General features: G+C 38.6%; 1 protein-coding gene across 4 annotated transcripts in view; it reads left to right on the top strand.

The window, feature by feature from the left end:
- Positions 1-21,200, top strand: part of ZFPM2 (zinc finger protein, FOG family member 2) — a 317,280-nt gene that overhangs the window by 200,327 nt on the left and 95,753 nt on the right. For all 4 annotated transcript variants that reach the window (XM_087747663.1, XM_087747644.1, XM_009469422.2 and 1 more), the window contains one exon: positions 10,658-10,769. In XM_087747663.1, the coding sequence (XP_087603789.1) occupies positions 10,658-10,769 (112 nt within the window). The remainder of the gene's footprint in view (positions 1-10,657; positions 10,770-21,200) is intronic.

Genomic DNA, 21,200 nt, shown 5'->3' with positions numbered 1-21,200 from the left:
GTGGGCCATAAAATCTGCATTAGGATTTCTAAATATGTCAAGGATAATCTTAAAATGAGATAAACTGGGATGTTTTAACTGAACTAAAAATAATTCATCAAAGTCATACATGTAGATTTCTGGTTGTTGAATCATGCGTTAAACTTCTACCTTAGATGATTATGCTGTCTTAACAAATATAAAAGTTGGGCAGAGAGGACTGTATATTGGATTTATACTGTTCAAGTACCATGTTTCCTCTTGGCAAAGATATATATAAAAATATCTAATAAAAACATAAATAAAAATCTTAGTAAATCAGGAAGAAAAGCACAGAAAATTTTTTTCTATTCCCCAATTCTATTTCAAATGAGTTAGGTAGGAATTAATATATAATATTTGTGTGCATTCAGTCTATGTACCACTGAAGTTCAAGTATTGTGTCATGCATCATCAAGAGAATTACACTATAGTACTTACACCATTGACTACAATACCTTTGTATTAATTACATATTTCATAAAGGCCTCACAATTTTCACTGGAAATATAATCCTAATAGAGCTGCACTGGATTATACAGTTAAAATATTGGACAAGCATATACAGAGGACTTTTTATTTTCTACCGTTTTGGTTCTGGGAAAAAAAGGGAAATTAAAAAATATTATCTTTTACTGCTGCTAAAGCGTGACTTTTTATTATTCACCTTTCATGACGAAAACATTCACTTTTCTAAATTAAAATACACAACCTGTAATAATAATACATAATAAGCAGAATCTATAACTACTAACTAATCTATAGTTCTGCATAATGGACTGTTTATAGAAGGCTTTATGGATGTCCTTTTTTATTTTTGTATCTTAATGGATTCCTTAGATAAAAATAAATACATATAATATATGAAATTTGGACTTCTGAAAATGATCCATTCTGGAAATATTCATCCATTCCAGGATAAGAAGAAGTACAACAGAGAAAAAATCCAAGATTACTGGAAAGCAGAAATTATTCTGTACCACACTGTAACTAAGCTGTAGATACAGCAATCATTGTGGATGGTTTCAGTGTAAATAGTTGGACAGTGGGACCAGGCAGAATTAACCCATATGCAATATAAATGCCTTCATGTTTTCATATAAAACCTCTGTAATTGTCTCCTTGATCGTCTAGAATATCTGTTGTCACATGAACTACCCCAGGCCCAAATGATCTTTGTGCAAAGTAAGAGAGCAAATGTCAGACGATTAACAGGGATTGATGGTTTATCCCAGAGTTTAGTCCCTCAGCCCATCCAGTGTAAACTCGATGTTTGCAGAATCGCAGCTGAGCCATACTGAGCAGAGTATTCATCTATCTAACATTAAAAATGTTTAGCAAAAGTGAAAGGAGTTATATTCAAGCACGTGCATTTGGAAAATATTTACTGTCAAATATCAACGTGGTCTCATTAGTAGAAAGAGACACCTAATTCTTAGAGTAGACAATAATTTACAACAGGGAGGTTAACCCAGTAGGAAAAATGCACTGATAATTCAGTGTGAAAGTGTGCGAGCAGCACTGCATTATACCTTGCCTAAAGATAAGTTATATGTAGTGTGATTTCATCAGTACAGGTGCGTGTCATCTCTGAAATAGTATTATCCAAAGTATTCAACTTTATAGCAAAGAGGGAAGGTTCAACACCCACGGCAGATACCTGAGCACTAAGACACAATGACGGTGGGCATGCTACCCGTAGGTATCAACTCACCACAATAGAGATGATTCACTTAGCGTTGTCAAGTTTCAGAATATCCTAATCATATTTATGCTAATCAGAGCACCAACTAAGAATATGGTTTCCTGGTGCTGGTCATTGTGTAAACACACAATGCATATATACATACATATCTACATATATATATATAAATATGTACTGCTTTCTCAAAGAATGAAATGAATAGGACAGAGAGTAATAGGAGAAATATAATGAGAATGTCGAGTCAGGAAAGTGATAGCAAAATACACTGCTGTCCAGCCCATGCTCTTTGGGAAAGGGAGGACATAGTTAGTCAGGTATATACAAAATGGAAGAAAGAGAAACGTAGGAGGACAGGGCAGGGGAGGAGCAGCTGCAGAGTGAAGCCAGGTGAAAGGACTTTATAGGAGGGAAGGACAGGAGCAGAAAGCCCGTCAGCATGGGGTGATGTGGGCAGGGGAAGCTCACTGAGTGTTCAGAGGCCCAGTTTCCAGCTTTTCCATTCCTGTTCCTAGCAGTTGGTTTTCACCTCCTCCAGGACCACATGGCAAGCAGCCAGAAGGAACTGCCGGGACCCTCAGCTAGGACCAGGTGCTCCAGAATCTGCATTAATTATTTTAAACCTTCCTATTTCTGGGGAAGAGTTTGAAGATGGCTTCCAAGGGTATCCTGGATTAAATAGAACAAGCTAAAGTTGCTTTTGACAGCCATTATTTTATACCTAAGTTACAGTGAGATTTGATTTATGTTTATTTTGTAGATTTGAAAAAAAATCATTCCAGCTAGGTAACATTAAATGATCTCAATGTTTTGTGTACATTTAATTTGCATGAGGGACATCATCAGCAGGCATATTTGATATTAATAAAAAATTTGGAATCATACTGAAGTCATGACAAGTGTTGGAAAATATTAACAGACCTAGGGTGTATTTCTTTGTTTGAATATTTTCTTTGGTCTGCTTTAGGTTTGTGGATATATGGTGAAATGTATGTTCAGTTTTGTCACTTGACAAGTGATGATCTCTTGGGGTAAACAGCAGGGTTTCTCAGTTGCAGGGAATCCCAGCTGTCTTTTGGGATTCCATCTGTGTGTACATTTCTTTTTTTTTCCTTTCTTTTTTTTTTTTCCTTTTTTGTGTTTAAAACACTTAAAGACTTTGGTTTGACCACAGCCTCTTCAGATGTTACCAATTCTTTTTCTTCTAGTATCACAAAAAAAAAAAAAAACAAAAACAAAACACCCCTGAAGAGACTTCAGATAAGTGGAATCCCAAAATAAATAGCTAAATGTAATGCATTGTAGACTAGGAATGATGCAAGTTGTTTCACAGCCAGCCAGTCCACAGGTGCAGCACTGCTGTGTTAACCACTAGCACTATATAATGAGAATGCAGAGCTCTGGGCAGAAGAGACATGAGGACTTTTTCCCTGCTACCTTGTCCAAGATACTAAGAAGTAACACTGACCCCTCCTTCTTTTCTCGGTCACTAGTTTCATGGCCCATCACAAGGAACAATTTGTCTGTCTGTCTTCTTTCTGCCAGTTAGCATGCCAGAACACCAGTTACATCGGTGCAGATAAACAGGTTCTTGTACTCTCTTCATCTAGCCATGACAAGCATCTGATGGATGATACTTGAACACTCCTCTGAAACACTGGATCTCATAAAGTTGTAAAGTAGTAACTAAAACAGTTATGCCAGGCTGTCTGCAGATTTAGGCAAAGCTAACTGCATCTATTACATTTGTATCAGGTTTTCAAAATATATTTTTTTTCAACTACAAGGACTAAGGACTGCAAAATTTCTCTTGCATTTAGCTTAAGTTTCAAAATCTCACTGATGATAGACATAGCGGGGTCTGTGAAAACTGAAATCCCAGTGCAATTGTGCAGCTCCAGAGTAGGTGTTTACAGGCTGGAGACTGCCCTGTCTTTGCTTTATTTGGTGATGTTTGTCATCAGCATGGAACCACAGCACCGAAAACCTCCTGACATCTCCAGTCTTCTGTGAGGGGAGAGGAGTTGCATCCCCATGTCTAGCAAAGAAAGCCATGGCACTGTGGAGTGCTGCCATGGGCCTTGACTGGCAGGGTTTCCAGAGAAGCCCTTGAGATAAGGGCTGCTGTCTACCCGGACTTTAGTAAGGCCTTTGACAAGGTTTCCCACAGCAGTCTCCTAGAGAAACTGGCTGCTCATGGCTTGGATGAGTATACTCTCTGCTGGGTAAAAAACTGGCTGGATGTCCAGGCCCAGAGAGTGGTGGTGAATGGAATCAAATCCAGTTGGTGGCCAGTCACGAGTGGTGTTCCCCAGGGCTCAGTGTTGGGGCCGGTCCTGTTCAACATCTTCATTGATGATCTGGATGAGGGGATTGAGTGCACCCTCAGTAAGTTTGCAGATGACACCAAGTTGGGCAGGAGTGTTGTCCTGCTGGAGGGTAGGAAGGCCCTACAGAGCGACCTGGACAGGCTGGATCGTTGGGCATGGGCCAACTGCATGAGGTTCAACATGGGCAAGTGCTGCATCCTGCACTTTGGTCACAACAACCCCATGCAACAGTACAGGCTTGGGGAAGGACATTGAGGTGCTAGAGCGTGTCCAAAGAAGGGCAACAAAGGTGTTGAAGGGTCTAGAGCACAAGTGTTAGGAGGAATAGCTGAAGGAACTGGGGTTGTTTAGTCTGGAGGAAAGGAGGCTGAGGGGAGACCTTATTGCTCTCTACAACTACCTGAAAGGAGGCTGTAGTGAGGTCGGGGTTGGTATCTTCTGCCAAGTAAAAAGTGACAGGACGAGAGGAAACGGCCTCAAGTTGCGCCAGGGCAGGATTAGGTTGGATCTTAGGGAAAACTTCTTCACTGAAAGGGTAGTCAGGCACTGGAACAGGCTGCCCAGGGAAGTGTTTGGGTCTCCATCCCTGGAGATATTTAAAAGATGTGTAGATGTAGTCCTTAAGGACATGGTTTAGTGGTGGACTTGGTGGTGCTAGGTTAATGGTTGGACTTGATGATCTTAAAGGTCTTTTCCAACCTAAACAATTCTATGATTCTGTGATTCTATAAATATTCTTCCAAGACTGACTCCTCCTTGGAAAAAGATGAGAGTTTTCAGGGAAGCTAGAGAAATTGAAAGGCAGTCCAGCTGACTGCACACAAATTGACAACAAAATGAGGGTCTGTGTCTGTCCACTGGGCTGTTTGGATAGGCTTGTCTTAGGGTTTGATGAATTTGTTATCAGTTATATGACGCAGAGATACATTAAGACAGTCAATGTAAGTGTGAGGTGATAAGAGTTACACTCTTATTCAAAAACATCTTAGAACAAATATTAATTAATTAGGGATAGTTTGAGACTATGCAAATCTCTGCTATTGCTCAGTCCAGAATGACCCCTTAGGAGACCTTCCCAACTGAATTGATTTGATGAGCTTATAAAGTTCTGCTGTATTGAGTATGGTGGCCGCCAAAGGTGAACTTGACCTCTCAAGAGGGGACGTTCTGCAGTTTCAGCATGTCAGAAGGTATGTCAACCCTGTGACAATCAAACTGAATTTAAACTGAATTTCAAAGTAGAAACCTCCGTCGGTGTATTAACTGGTGTTTTACTATCCCAGACTCCTATCTGAAGGCACCTTACATATATTTAGTTCTCCTCCCAGTACAGTCTTGTTTTTAATTGTCTGCATAAAATAACACTGCACAGTGGGGCATGAGCACTTTCTCTAATGGCACAAAGCCATTTTGGTAATCTTCTGTATCTTTTATGGGAACTCAGACTCTTTGGAAGATTTAGAAAGAAAATCTGTTTGCAGGAACCAAAATACAATTAGAAGCAAAGCCCTTGAGTATCTTAAGTCCCAAGCAACTTCCCTCCGTTTTGGTGAGAGTAGGCAGTAGTTTTGACATTATAGAGCCCTGTACTGCCTGAAGAAAAAAAAAAAGGTAAAGATAGAAATGTAGTGATTTTTCAATGGATGGTACATCTCCTTAAAAAATGTTGAACATGTTTTGGAACACCATGCCTGGGACAGGATGGTTGTGTCACAGCGACTTACTTAACATCAGCTCAGCACCTATTTCTTGCTCTGGCACAGCTTCTTAGGGAACAGCTAGCATCGATCAGGCATTTGACATCAGAATTTCATAGATTTCAAACAACTTGCTCATACCATATTTCCCTTTAGTGTGAGGGTTTCCTCAAGTTTCTGCCAGGCCACATACATCATATGTTGGAAATCTTTGCAGGGAAGAGCCCATCTAACATTACTTGCCAGCACTGGTTCCTTCTAGCAAGAGTGCAAAACTATTTTCAGCCCTCTGTGATGGTTATTTTTATCTCCATTAACCTCTTGACTGAATATAAACATTTATGGAGGGTTACCTCCCTTGTTTGTCCAGTTGCTTCAAAGGTTAGTGAAAAGTGGATGCCTGCCTGACCTCTTTCATCCTCATTAGCTGATTCTAATTGTTCCCTGAGAGATCACAGTTTTGACCCTGTTTGTCCTTGTCAAATTTGTCTAGTTATGGCATGAAGACATTAGCAGAAATTGCATTTTCAGGTAAAAATGACTGTAGTGTAGAATACACACTTACCTAGTATAGAGCAGTGAACAATATTGCAGTTCTTTAATGTGCCCTCGTTTCTAAAATGTGAGGTTCCTCTTTTATGGCCCTATCTTATGGACACCTGTGTTAGTAGATCCCTGTGATTATACTTAGGCAGTAAGCAGGATGTTTTGTAAGCTTTTGAGTAATTTGTAGCAGTGCCTTTGGAGGGAGAAATAAAATTTTGTTTGGTTTTTGAAGTCTTATTTTTAAACAGCTGTAATATGGTTGCTACTGTGCGAAGGAAGCTTTTTTGTAAAAAGGTACCTTTCTTAAACTAATAGCACTGCAAAAAAGCCCAAACAAACAAACAAACAAAACCCGAACAAACCAAACCATAGCATAAAGTAGCTAATATGTCCCACCACCATTTTGGGAATGACCAACTAAATGTTACATTACAACAAATACATCTTATGAATTACAGGGTAATTTTCATAGTACACTCTGAGAGTCAAAGCATGAACATACTTTACTTCAAGTGGGATGGTGTCCCAAAAGTAAAGAGTTGTCATGAAGAACATTTTGCCCTGCCAAGAGTTTCTTCTGTGTCAAGCCAAGAAAGCCCTTTTTCATGTTCCTTGGTGGATCTCAGTTGTGGTTGTACAGTTGAGGCAAAGGACCTGGCAGGTCTCAATTAGGTATCTCGAATAGACAGGTCCCAGGCTTCACAGGTTGTAACCAGCGCCTTAAATCCCACAGACACTTAGTGCAGATTAAAAAGCACTGGTGTAATGCGCTCAAAGCACGATATCCTGCTTTACAAGCGGGTTGCTGCATTCTGCACCAGCTTCAGCTTTCAAATGGATTTAAAATGTAGCCTCAGGTATAGCGCATTGCAGTAGTCTAATCTTGAGGTGATAAAGGCATGACTGATTTAACCATAGCTTCTTGTTATCTTGGACTGGGGTCTTTTCATTTTAACCATTTTAGGGAAATGGCCTTTCCTTAATCAGCAGATTTGCTTCAATTCTTACTATGTAATAAGGCACAAGAGCAAGACTTTGTCAGTGGTGAGCACCTCCTATGAACGTGTGAACCTCACAGGATGCCAGACCCCAAGAACTGCTGCGGTGGTCCTGACTCGTCTTACAGCTCACACAATATGCCTGTGAGGTACTTCAAAGAGAAGCCATTGCCCGTCTCCCTTAGTGGAGCTGCCAAGCTTTACGAGCAGCCAGGGCCTTGTGAAGTTTTGCTTTCATATTAAAAGAAGGTTATTTACGTATCTGTGCAGCTTGGGAGCAGAGCTATGGGAGAGTAGGAAATTCTTTTGAGGTGTCCACCAGCTCTTCTGGGCTAGCAGAGCTGTGAGACAAAACACCCTGTTCCTCCTCCAGCCTATCTCTAGTGCCTAGAGACTGCTCACAGCTGCTGAACTGATTACAGGTTTTACTGCCAAGCCGACCTGGAAGCTAATTTAGTGATCTCCATGTCGTTCTTTACGTTCCAAAAAAGCCCTGTAAATGGGGGACAGCAAAGTGAATTCACATCCTGACTGCTGGTGTTCAGTTTACCTGCTGCTGCTGCTTCACCTCAGAAAGGATGGTGCACAAGCCTGGGCTCCTCTCATTGTCTAGAAGAAACAGGGGCGGTGGCCTGGGTCTGAGCCTACCACTTACTAAAGGAGAAATTAATCTCCATGAGAAAGTCAAATGTTATCTCTGAATCTCATTTCTTCCTCAGCAGTATGTTGTTAAGTATAATCCTTTCCCAGGACATAGTATTTGTCCTGTCTATGTAGATAATAAACTATTGCCCAGCACAAGAAGATCCTGATATTATTTGAGGCTTTTTGATACCACCTTAATGCAGATAATACCCTTAAAGATGGGAGAGACACAATGAAATGTCAAATGTCTGGGAAGAAGAAAACCAGAAATAGGAACTAGATCTTGTGAAAATTAAATAGGTGATCCCTTCCACACTTAAAAGATAGAATTTTGTTTTGTTTTGTTTTGTTTTTTTAACTTGGCCTCCAACTTAAAAAAAAGACTTGTTTGAATGTCTGAATCATTTATGGTGTACTTGGAAAAGTCCACTACCTGGATAATATTGCACTGTCTTTTGATTATACTTGGGATTACCAGAGACTGAGGGCACATATAAGCACAAAAAACATGTTACAGGCTTGACTGAAATGGCCATTGGAGAAATGCAGCATGTGGTAGGAACATGTCCTGGTCCTCCTCTTCATTATTGCTATGCAGTCACGGTTGCTAACATTCATGCTAAAGCTTGTATTTAATATGGGTGTGATTCTCAGCTATGTGAAGAATAGCCACTCTTCCTTGTTTCCATAGCAGCCTTAGCACTGTTTTGGTGTAAATGACACTCAAGTCCAGACTTTTCTATAATAGAAGATAGAGATGATACTTTGGTTACCTTTCATCTCATCTCTTGCAGATCTTTTTCAGTTTATGCCTCATTTACATCATTATTTTCTGTGTAGTCCATATGTAAATACTTTGCACTGATTTCATAATAAGGAATATCAGACTTGATAGTTTATATATGAACTTAACTAAATTAAAAAAAAAATTGTCTTGTTTACTGGCCAGTTAGAAATCAGAATTTAAATTCAGATTTCAAATGCATGCAGTTGGGTTGACTCTTGTAATACTTCATACAAACAAACACACTTTCTGCAGCTTCCCATAGAAAAAGCAGTATTAGGAATTGAGACATTGCATGTCTCTGCTTGCAGTATTTTTACACTAGGTAGGTATGTTGTCACTAGCTGTTACATTCCTTTTTACTAATTTCATTCTTCATTTATATCTGTTTTTTCCAACACTTCTAGAAGATGAATAATGTATGGAGTGCATATAGAAGAAGTGTGACTTATGCATAAACATTTATATGAAAAATGAAAAATATAAAATGCAAATTAAGCAAGAAATACTATATTTGATAAAACAGTATTAGAGAATAAACAGATCAAAAAAACCAACTGAAAATGTGAAGAACTGACATTCAATAAGTCTTATTCTGTAATCTTTATTAAATTATTGATATATCATAAATTATATTAAATATATCTTATATAAGATTATGACTTTAATCTTATATAGCAAATATTTGAAATAATGTCTTATTTTCAATAAATATTTTTGTGTATATTTTGGGAATGTAATATGTTCTATGGTAAATCTTAATATGCTTCACTACATTTCTGGAACAATCATAGATAATAAATGTGGCCAACGCATCTGGAATGTCCATGTAAATATATCATTTTCCATATCTTAAATTTTTTTAACTCTCTTAATCATACAGAATATCACAATAGAACATAGCTGGAGCCAACTAGATAATTATTGGTGGAATATAAAAATAATTAATCAAAGCTCTTAGAAAAGGTTGGAATGTCTTGGGCGGAATTATATCCCAGAAAAAAAATTAAATTAAAAGTTACGTGGTGACTGTTGTACTTTGTACTCTCTGTTGTGGTTTCGTGCTTGATATAGAGAAAAGGAACTGTGAATGATAGCAGTGGCATCTCAGTGCCACATACTGACAAACTCAGGATTACCCACAGGGTTTTTGCCATTTGATTAGTAAAAGGAGTTAAGTGTTAATAAATTTGAAGCCTCTACCTTATCTCCTCAAATACCAAATTCTCTTAATAGAGAATCTGAAATATACACAGGAGATGGTTTTGTTAAATGTGCATCTCCTTGTCTGCATGCCTTTCAGGTGCAATGGATGTCATGCTTTACTTTTGTGCCTTCGAATTTATTAATACAACTTCTTTTATAGTCTTTTTGGAGACAAAGTACAGTGAATCATTAGCATTATTATTATTTCAGACATAGTAAAATCACACACCAACACTTACCAAAAGGGGAAAAATTCCATTATCCGTTCACAACAATTTCCTATGATAATACAAATGTTACCCAGGACAGATCTTTGAAATGGATACCAATTCTTTAAATTCTTTCCTGTCTGTTTCAGGAAATAGTGAGATCCTGTTGATAATGAAGTACAATGTGTCTAAAGTTCACTTCTAAACACTTGGCTCTTTGCTGTGAAAGTCATCTGCATTCCCTTTATAATTCTCAGCCACCAGAGATCTGCTTAATCTTGGAGATCTGATCCAATATCATTCGGAAAAATCCTTGATAATAGTTTCACCATTCAATCAATGAAAGAACTAAAGCTTACTGCTTGTGCCTTCTTAAAAAAAATCCTGAGGCAGGGGAATAAGACCTTGGCTTATGTGTTTGGAGATTTTGTTGTTTGCAAATAAAATGATCATTACTATTATTATTCAAGTTCTTAATCAAGGCAAGCAAATGGCATCTGTTTGTTATCATCCTTCCTACAGAAGACAAAGGCTTCAGTCCCTATGGTACTGACTGCTGGCCCCAAGTGGTTGCTGGATGTGACTTGGCAAGGAGTAGAAGACAACAAAAACAACTGCATTGTGTACAGCAAAGGTAAACACAAGCTGATTTTTTTTCTCTACTTTCTTGTGCAAGGTACTGAGATAAAAATACACCTGTTGCATAATGGGAAAATGAAGTAGTTTGTTTCCCCTTAACGTGGAACAGTTTTCATTCCCATTTTCCTACCCTGCTCTGGTTTTGCCTTTTTTTTTTTTTTTCCCCGTTTTAATGATACAAAAGCCTGACACGGTGTCTGTAGTGTACTAAGTGCTTTATAAACACAGAAGGACATCAGCTGACACAAGACGTACCGTCCACTTCTCTTTGAGAGTTAGTGCCTCTTGGGAAACATCAGTAAAATCTATGCACTTTAAAAGGGTGGATTCTTTCTGATGTTTTATTGGACATACTGGATAGCATTTCTCCATGTTACGTTACATTATAGACTACTGACTGAAATCTGGTTTTATAAGAAGAATTCGAACTTGATTGGAGTATGATAAGACTTCATGTCAGCATGGTAACAGAACATAACTGGAACTGGATTTCAGGGTTGTCACCTCTGACATTCCAGTCTCTGTGTAGTGGCATGATGTGATGATGCTTCACTAGAATGTATTGGCTAGTGGCAATGCATATCATTTCTGTCTTATGTGAATTGTCAGATTTGCTGAAGTCAGTATGAGTTCTTCCGAGGCCCCCCAAACATGCTTTGTCTAACCTACCGCATCTAATAGCTACTTTGGTTCAAGATGCAAAGGCTTTTGTATTGCATCCTGAACCAACCCAAAGAGCTGTGAGTTCAGTCCATAGTGCCATGGACTGTGCATCACGCTGTTTGGTCAGTCACTGTGAAAACTTTGTAAATGTGCTTATGGTATCATTTCAATATGTTAAAAAAAAAAAAAACAAAAAAAACCCCACTTGAACACATGGAATAAGAATAACTTATTTAGTGTGGCTGTTTTTGGCATTTCCCCTGAAGATCAGGTTGCAAAACTATGACTTTCCTTCCTTGTATTTCAATCACCAATCTCAGCACTTTGTGAATACTTCAGATCATGCACTGTTCTTGTTTAATTTCTTTTAGGTTTTATTTCTAACCAAACAGGCCTACTGAGATCAAAGATTTGTTTGCTGAGGCAACCTAGTGACCATTTCAGCATACCAGCATCCAGACAAATAAGCACCCATATCAATATATTAACATACAAAACATTAATCATAACATCAAAGACTCCTAAAAACTTACTAGAAACAATTACAACTTGTTCCTATAATCATTGCAATTTATACACTTATAAGAGGATTGCTTTTAAACTGCCACGAACCTTTGAAAGTTGAAACGCTGAAAACAGGGAATTTGCATGTTAAAAATGAGTTGCACACCAGGGTCTTATGAATTCTTTCTATTATAATTACAGAATGCCAACACATTCATTCTGCAACCTGGAACACCTGCAGTACTAGAGAACTGGGCTCAGATCAAAAAAGGGCTGAGCTGCCCGCCCTTTGCAGCTTCCTGATTGCTGCCCAAGTGAAAGAAGTTGCAAAGTGCTCTGAGTAATATAGTGAAGCTTTTCTCCTGAACCCAGAGCTGCAGTTTGCTATTCATAGTATTGAATACTCACAGGCAAACTTTTCTGCAACAACTTTTAATATAATGGGAAATTACTTTCACTCCAAAATATAGCTTCTGCAAATTCCCATAGGATGATGTCTTATCAAGTATTACATTCTTTCTGTAATTATAATAATACTTAGCACATATATACCAGTAAGACTTTTCATCTTCAAGTACTTTACAAACACTAACTAATTCATTAGACAGTTTTAGTGCTATCTGTCTGATTGAATCTATTGAAATACTTTTTTTTTTTTTTAAATACTGAAAACTTTCTTCAGTTTGGTGCAATCTGAGTAGCCCAAATATCAGTCGTTTCATTCAGATGTGCTGGATTTTGTTTCACTGATGATGCTGGTTATTTTAGTACTTGATTAACAAGGTATTGTGAGACAGTCATACAGTGCTCAAGGTGAATTCTGTTATTTCTACCATAAATGCATATTATAACTAAAGTTCAGGATAAACTTGAGCCCTGGTTTATAATTACATGTTAAAAACGTGCTACTTCACTAAACTAATGCGGGAAATAAGTTGTAGATATGCTTTACTTTCACTGCATTCTGTTCATCTCTTTGCACTTTGAGTTGGCTGATCTGTCATTCATTAAGTACCTACACTTGCCTTCAGCTCTACTGGGATTTTTGTACTAGAAAGACTAATTGGCTCGGATCACAAAACAATGTCAAATAGAAGATGGTAAAATAAATAAATAGAATAATGTTTCTTCCTTCAATTTGTATCTCATCATTCCAGATTACATTGCTTTGATTTGTGTTAGCTTTCTGTCTCCTATAGTGCCATTACTTCTAATGAAATGGTGTCAGCTGGCATGTAGTTGTAATTCGATGTTATGTTGTAGTTGCGTGTGTATAATTTTGTTAGTTTGCTTAGCAATACATTGTTATTTCTGAAAGCAATTAGCTGAACAAATGTGTGGAATTGTACATGTAGCAGATTTGGTCACCTGGGAGCTGTTTTCCTTACTTTCCAAGATGAGATGAGTGGAGTAAGTTGGCACATTTCTAAGAGGAAAATAAGTTTGAGAATTGGCTAGCAGTATGTGGTACTGGTCGATCAGTTGCTGACTCAGAAGCACATGCCATATTTCTTTTTAGCTTATTACAGTGATATCTCTGAGAGCAGAATTTTCCCCAGATCTTTCAGGAGAGCATAGGACTGTCAGCCTGACTTCCAGTTCACTAGAAGCTATGGGCACCGTAGTTGCCCATGTATTGCACACAGAATAATCACAGGGAGAGGAGTCTGGCATGTAGTTCCTATTGAAAGTGAATCTGAGCTGGCCAGCTAACTCCCTGTTTGCCTTCAAAACTCTCCATAAAATATTTTCCCTAGGCAAGCAAACACAAAAAGTGTGTGTGCGCGTACCTATGTATATATATATGATGTGCATATATAGGATTATATTGCTAAGTTATTACAGTGGAATCACAATTTATCTTCTATATAAATTTTTAGATTAAGAAACCGGCTATTTAAAATCATGCATCAGAGTACATTCAGAGTGAATAGCTATGAAATAACTATTCAGCATTTGAAATTAATTCTATTTAGTCTAGGATCACTTATTTCTGTCTGTATTTTTTATAACTACATTTCCGCAATACTAGGACAAATTAGAAAAGGGAAAAGCAGTTCATTAGTATCCCTTTTGGCTACTCATGGCATGTGCCGTTATCCCATTCTATTTTTTTGACAGGAAACTTTTACAACTGTAATTACAATTAAAAGACATGCTCTTTTTGTTTTAATATTTATGCCAAACTTCTCTCATGTTTCAAAAATAGTCTATTCAATAATTTAAGAGAAGTCCTAGAAACCGTAACTGAAGTTTTAGAGGCAGATTTTAGGAATGGTACCTTACCTAGAATTATAAATGTGTTTTTTCCAAAAAAAACAGCTACAGAGTTTCAGTAATTCAAGCAAGATACATTGGAGGGAAGTATTAATGCACGAACTTTATATTGTCGCAACATAGTGTACTGATTCGTGCCTAACAGAGTTGTGGACCAGGCCTGGTAAATCTCTAAGACCAGAGGTAGGAGTCCCCCCACAGCCTAGGAAGGGGCTAGAGTATTAACTACAAATCTTCTGCTGGGACTATAAGGGATTTTAAAAATGAATTACGACTGAATAGAATAGAAACAGTGTAAAAAATACACTTGCACAGACTGAAAACCATGTTCACATAACAGACATTTTTCTAGATATTATTTAAGCCATTTATGTGAAATGTATGGATACCGTATGTTTAGTGGCATTGTTAAAACAGGGTGTCTGTACAAATATTTAGCTGTGGGAATTATAAAATCATAAGGCGATTAAGTTAGCTAGTTGTGAAATTCCAATATTGCTTTTTAAATGACTTCAGGATATAGGAGGTGCTAAGGTTATTATCTGTTATCAGGAATACAGCGGAATTGTACGACTGGATAATAACTAAACAACTGACACAATGTAAAATTACATTATCAGTGTGTTAAAACAAAATTGCGCCCTAAAGGAGTCTACATGCCAGCTCAGAGCTGCAGTGTAATTATGCTTAACTCTGATAATTAAAATACAACGGAGATCAACAGAATCATTTTCATTAAGAAAATTATTAATGATGGTGGTATAACAGTAATTGATTGCAGAGCACCACAGGATAACTCAGTGCAGGAAAACCAACATGTTTAACGTGTGTCTGGGCCGGTTGGGTTGCGTTGCGTATCGGCAAGCACGCTGCCCGGCCAGGTGGCACCTGCAGGGCACGTCTTCCGCTGCAAACCCCAAATAAGAAAATGGATGCTTTTCAGGCTGCAGCTTGGAGGGAGAGGGCCGGGTGCTGGCAGATGGGGCAGTGGGACGGGGTTGGGGTCGGCTGCCGAAACGGAGCCTGCTGCCGGCAGCGACTCACATGCTTCTCGAGCTGTCCGTCATCTCATTTCGCATGAGGCGGTGCTTGGTTTTTCATTTCCATTAGTGATTTACTGATGTTATTTCCTGCTCTGCCTGGCCACACCGAGTAGTTTATGCCCTTCGTTATTTCTGAGAGGATACGGGAGGAGAAAAAAACTGCCCTCGCCCCAGTGCGGTTCCAGAGGCACCGCATGGCATCTTAGTAAGTAATTCCACAGGGTGGTCCTGTTAATCGTCCCGGTGATACGGACACATGGTATCAGTGTCATAAAAAGCCTCCATCCCTCCATAAGTGAAATCGCAGTCAGTGCCCACTGAGCGACTATAACAAAATCCTGGCTAGGGAGGATGTTGCCTAAGGGTAAGATCCAAGAATTGTCATTTTCTTTTGGTGAACGCAAAACATGGGGGGGGGGGGGGCAAATTCGGGGGAGTGCTTCTCCGCACAGCTAAGGGATGGGTGCTTTCTCAAACAGATGCTGCTTTTGAAAGCTGCCCAAAAAAGTCTATTCTCCAATCACAATAGAGAACAAGCCTGCTAGGGTGGATTTACAGTATGAGATTAGTTAAAATGACAGCTGCCCACACTGAAACTGTGTCATGTAGCTAATTTATAAATAGAAACTCGAGGAGAGGCAGCACACAGGAGAGGGCAGAGCAGAAGTTGGGGCTGGAACCCCTGGCTGCGCTGCCCAGTGGTTGACTTAAAATAAGCCAGTAAATATATAATTATTTACTTACTTCACTGGTACTGGGATGAATTATTTAGCTGATGTATGTGCCATGCATTGAAGATACAACAAGAGGTTCCATGAAATTACTAGTAAGAATTGATGGCAATTTTTAATTAATTTTGCTAATTTAAGGTGAACAGTCTATTTTTTAACATATAGGGAAAGTCAGTTGTCACAACAGAAGGATTCTTAATTTTTTCTTTCGTGACAGAGGATTGCTTTCCTTAATTGTTCTGTGAGATCCTTGATACCATGTTTTCCCCAGCAAATGAGTTTTCAGCTAGCAAATATATTTTTTTTTTCCCTGCAACTTCAGGCAATCTAATGGTACATTGCGCCACAGACATATAACATCAGAGACCCTAATGAGACACAGGTCAAATGTCATAAGGAGTTCAAACACTGCTGCATTAAAATACGAGTATATATTGTTTTGGGTCAGAGAACAAGTTGTTTAATAGGCCAAAGGTTAACTTGGGGCATATATTTTAGATTGCAAGGGGCTTCTTTCCACATACTATTAAAAGTGAATTTACTTAGTCTGTTCCACATGGACAGTTAGAAAACTGAAGTATCTGCTGTCCCTCTGGATGCCTCCATTAGCTAAACAATGTGCTGAAGCTTTTGGTGGTGCTACAGGTTTTTGTTCTTTCTTTGTACCCACTGACAAAAGTCTGAGTTTTTAACAAAATGCATGCGACACATCCTAATATCAAAGGTCCATGGAAAAGCTTGGTTTACATTTCTTTTTCCACAACACTGAAAAATTGCAAAATATCTCTCAAGAGAAGTACGATTATGTGTATAATGCTTACATAAAATAATATCTCTACAAGGGCAATATACCTTCACAGTCATTGGAAAAAAGTCTCATGGATACAGACATAAAGACATGGTCGGTAGGCAGGTAGATGGCACCATTCATGTTTGGTTTTGCAGGGATGTTTAGAAGAGAGGATGCCTAATGACACTGTTGCAAACAAAACTATTGCGCATCAGCTCTGCTACTTTCCTCCCTGGCCACAGGAGAAAATGTTTTGTCCCCATGACTAGTGATATTTTTTTTTTTTTATATTTATTTTATACTTCTTTATGGAACTAGTATCATATGCATATAATAGCGTACAGTGAATTACTACATGTCCTCTAATCATGTAGATAATAAAGGGAAGATGACAAGAAATACAGGGGTACAGCTATATTTCTACTTTCAATATAAAAATGCTTTCGTTCATTATTAGTGCATTTCATTTACGTAGCAGCCAAGTGATCTTTTAAGGTTGTTCTCATATGTACGTTGGTTTGGGTTTTTTTCTTGTGTTTTTCTTGTCACTTATTGTGTAGTTTATTTCATAGTTTGAAATTGGAATTCTTTTTCATTTGAGGGGGCAAGGAAATAGGCAGAATACTGACATGATTTGCACAGAATTATATATTTTGGACTGAAGCTATAAAAAGCTGTAAACTGAGTCTAACACTCAGTTATGAGAACATGTTCAGGATGGAAAAGAAGCCCAGTCTGTACTTCACACTGAGACCATGTGAAAAGAAATATTGCTTCAGCCATTCAGACCATAGCAAAAATAAATGCAAAGATTTTTTTTTTCCAAGATATGTATATGTCCCTCATTTCTCTAAGTCAATTGCAGTAGAATCAGTCATTTAGAAATCATATTAAGAAAAATGTTGTCATTATTTTCAGGATATGACATAGATGCTAAACATATTTTATTTTCTTTTTAATTAAATTATTTTTTTTCGATCCATTATGCTAAATAAATATTGAGGATTGCAGTAAACCTTGTGACCCCTGTGGCTCATGGTAGTGTTACCTCTGTCGTCTTCCCTGCAAAGCAAAAGGGAAGAAAAAAAGCCCCCAAATTTGCTGAGCCACACAATTCAAGTTGTCGACAACCCCATCCACAAGAAAACAGAAGAAAATATATATGCACTCTGTCCTGTCAAAAGGCTTTCGCCTTATCTTGAGAGACTGTCAGGGCAGGAACATCATGGAATGGACAGGAGTCTATTAAATTAATAAGCTGCTGGATGGTGTCTGGAGAGTTATGATGCTCCATAAATCCAGTTTGATCATGGTGGACAAGGTTTAAATCTGCAGCCTTCTAATACACATCCAGGTCCTGGATTGTATTTGAAGTTTTGTGCTGGAGACACAGAGATAGTCCTGCAGCTTGTGAATTAAGATTTATCATTTTTCCGTACTGTGGTTTTTTTTTTTTTTTTCCCCTACACTTCTGTACAAAAATGAAAACACCTTAGGGATCCTGGCAAATGTTACTGCTTGAAATGAAAGAGCTGTTGTCAAGGTGAAACCATGACCTAGAAGCCTAAAATCAAATTTTGGTCATTCTTTTCAGGCAGCTCCATTGGTGCTCAGTATAAAATGTCTGTATGGGAAGAAACGGGGCTGGATTCATCTCCAGCCTGTTTTATAGAGATTCCTGTCAAATGCACCTACTGTGTATTTGTGATACAAGACAAACTAATGGTGTGCCATATAAAAGCAAAAGCTAAAAAAATGTAGAAATATATTCTTCCCCTGTTCGAGGTGGTTCTGTGTATAACTGACAGTGCAGCGTGAGATTTCTGTGCCCCTTACCTCTAAATGGATTAAGCCTGATGGTAATAATTCAGGGAAGACTCTTTCATGGCATTCAAGGTGCCGAGCTCCCAGGAAAACCCGTGTGACGTGCAGACATGATGTCCATGTGGGCTGTAGAGCCGGACCGCCTGGAACGCAATGTTAAAATCATGTTCGATGTGTTTTGTCTCTAGCTGCTTACAGGCAAGGCCGTTCTTATGGTACAACGTGTGGAATTCAAGTGTCTCTTGGCCACTTAATTGACGTGCAAGCCAGTGATTCATTATTAGGTCCCTAAGCTCATATTCTTGTCACTCTGGAGGCCCTGGCAGGTGATTGCTGTGCTAGCTTACCTAGGCAATGGCACAGCCAGCAGTCCTCTCTTCTCAAATTCCCTTGCCGTGTTTTGGATCCTGCCTAATTTATTTATTGATGGTACTTAGAATCTCTGTTACTTTTAAAAGCAATCTGTGCTCATTTTTGTTCTCATTGTTAATTTAGGAGGCTAAAGAGACTTCTTGACATTAGAGAAGTATAAAAACGATGTGTATGTTAAAAGAAATGTATAGGTCCAGTTGCAATACCAAGGACAATGAGATTTGTTTTATACTCAGGAAAATGGATTCAGAGGTGAAAGCAATTGAAAAAGCTCTTCTGGTGTGTAGCTTTCCTTGAACAGAAATTGGCATCAAGATGTAACCCTCAGTCATATCCGTACATACATCTCCCTCCATTGTCTTCTAGAAATTACCTAAGAGCTGTAGCCAGAGATCATATGTGACTGAATCCTGACCTCTCTGTTGATCCTGGGGATCAATCTGTGTACTCTTTGATCCAAAGATCAATGTCAGCATTTCTCTCCTTCTCCCATGGCATTCCAACGCTGCTCCCTACTGCAGACAGAGGCCACAAGGAGCAGGACTTCCCAGCAGGGCACTGTGACACTGAGGCCAGCAGTGCAGACCACATCCATTTTTCCTAATGCAATGGCAATTGCACCCTGTTATTTGGATCAGGTTATGAAGTGTGTATAGTGCAATGGGGAGGAGGGAGAGTGGAGGTTAGAGAACAAACAACTCCAGCGTCGCACAACATATGGGAGTCCCTTGTTGCAGTCCCCTTGCAAATGAGGCAGGATGCTCCCACCGCCTGCAGCTGCCCTTCTCCTCACCAGCGCTGGGGCACCGCTCAGCCTTCCCACCGCTTTAGTCTTCTCCAGAGAGAACTGAAGGAAGTATGGAGAAGTTGCAACCTGTTTCGGTGTGTGTTTAATATTTAAGGAACAAACCCCTGTCAGAGCAGACAAGGAGAGAACTAAGCAGCTTTCTTAAAATGTAATTTCTTTTGGTGTTACAAAAAAAAAAGAGAAAAAAATGTAAAAGCTGTTTCAGATTTCATTTTTTCTTTCTTGTTTCAGTTTCATTCCATCAGGGCATGTGGGGCAATGTGATGCTGACAAACAGATCTATGCTAGAGTGTGCCCAAATTGTGATATTTGAAGCTAGTTGTGATGTTGAAGCAGATTCAGTAGAGATGTTCAGTAACTGAGTGGTGCTGCACATGACTGAATTGGTCAGTGGCATGCAGAACCAAGGTTTGTTGCTGGAGCAGAAATTGCCTGTAAGATAATTTCCTATGAAAATATCATAGTATACAGGCATATATACATGCATACATGCATGCATATATGCGTATATGTCTCTCTCTCTCAAAAAAACCCCTCAGGCCAGAGTTAGTGTTTCACTCAAGCCACAGAAGCTTGTGAAATCTCTTCCTATCGCTGCGATATATACTTCTACATAGGCAACTCCAGCTCTTCTAAACATTTCTACTTTCACAGGTTAATAATAATTGAGAGGAAATTTTATTTGGAAAAGAGTTTAGAAGATAGAATAAGTCCTGGCTAACATTGTTAAGGCTTGAGAAAATTGGTAATATTAGCTATATAAGTTACAGAAGAATGCTAGTTTTGCAATGAAGTGGTGAAAGCAGATGACACAGGGAAGAATATACATTTTAGGGAGTGCAAACCAATGTAAAAAGAATATTGAAAAGTCAGATTGTATTAGAAACACTAGAAGAAAGGTGTATTCAGACTTAATCAGATGGATTTAGTAACATTGTAACTTCTTATTTAAAAAATAGAAGTGCACAGTCAGGTAATACATACTGGGCTCTATAACATTTTGATGAATGGAGAATTCTTGTTTGTAAGAGTGGTGATACAGAAACACACACAAATTGAAAATTTGCTCTTACAATTGTATATATAAAAATAATGTGGTAGAAGCATATTGGACAGTAAAGACAGTGCACAAATTAATCAAGATCTGAACAAATGAAAGACATTTTTGAGAAAGCCAAGGATCAGTGGGTTAATGGGAATTGACTAATATGCCCTAACCTTCAACTAGGAAACTAAGACTAAGTATTGTGGTGGGTTTGTTAGCTGAAACAAGTGTTCGGATACACAGGAATGGAAGCACCTGAGCTTCTGTGTCTTTGGCCAGTTAGACAACTGTGTCTTTGGCCAGCCAAAATGTTTGTTGATATTATAAGATGGGCGAAGTATGAGATGAAAAGGAACTGTTTTACAGTAG

Source organism: Nipponia nippon, unplaced genomic scaffold (genome assembly GCF_047370975.1).
Source record: "Nipponia nippon isolate SJK-2023a ecotype South Korea unplaced genomic scaffold, ASM4737097v1 scaffold_1, whole genome shotgun sequence".
In the NCBI taxonomy this organism is placed as follows: Eukaryota; Metazoa; Chordata; class Aves; order Pelecaniformes; family Threskiornithidae; genus Nipponia; species Nipponia nippon.
Note: the sequence above shows the minus strand (reverse complement) of the source record. Positions and strands in the feature narration are given on the sequence as shown.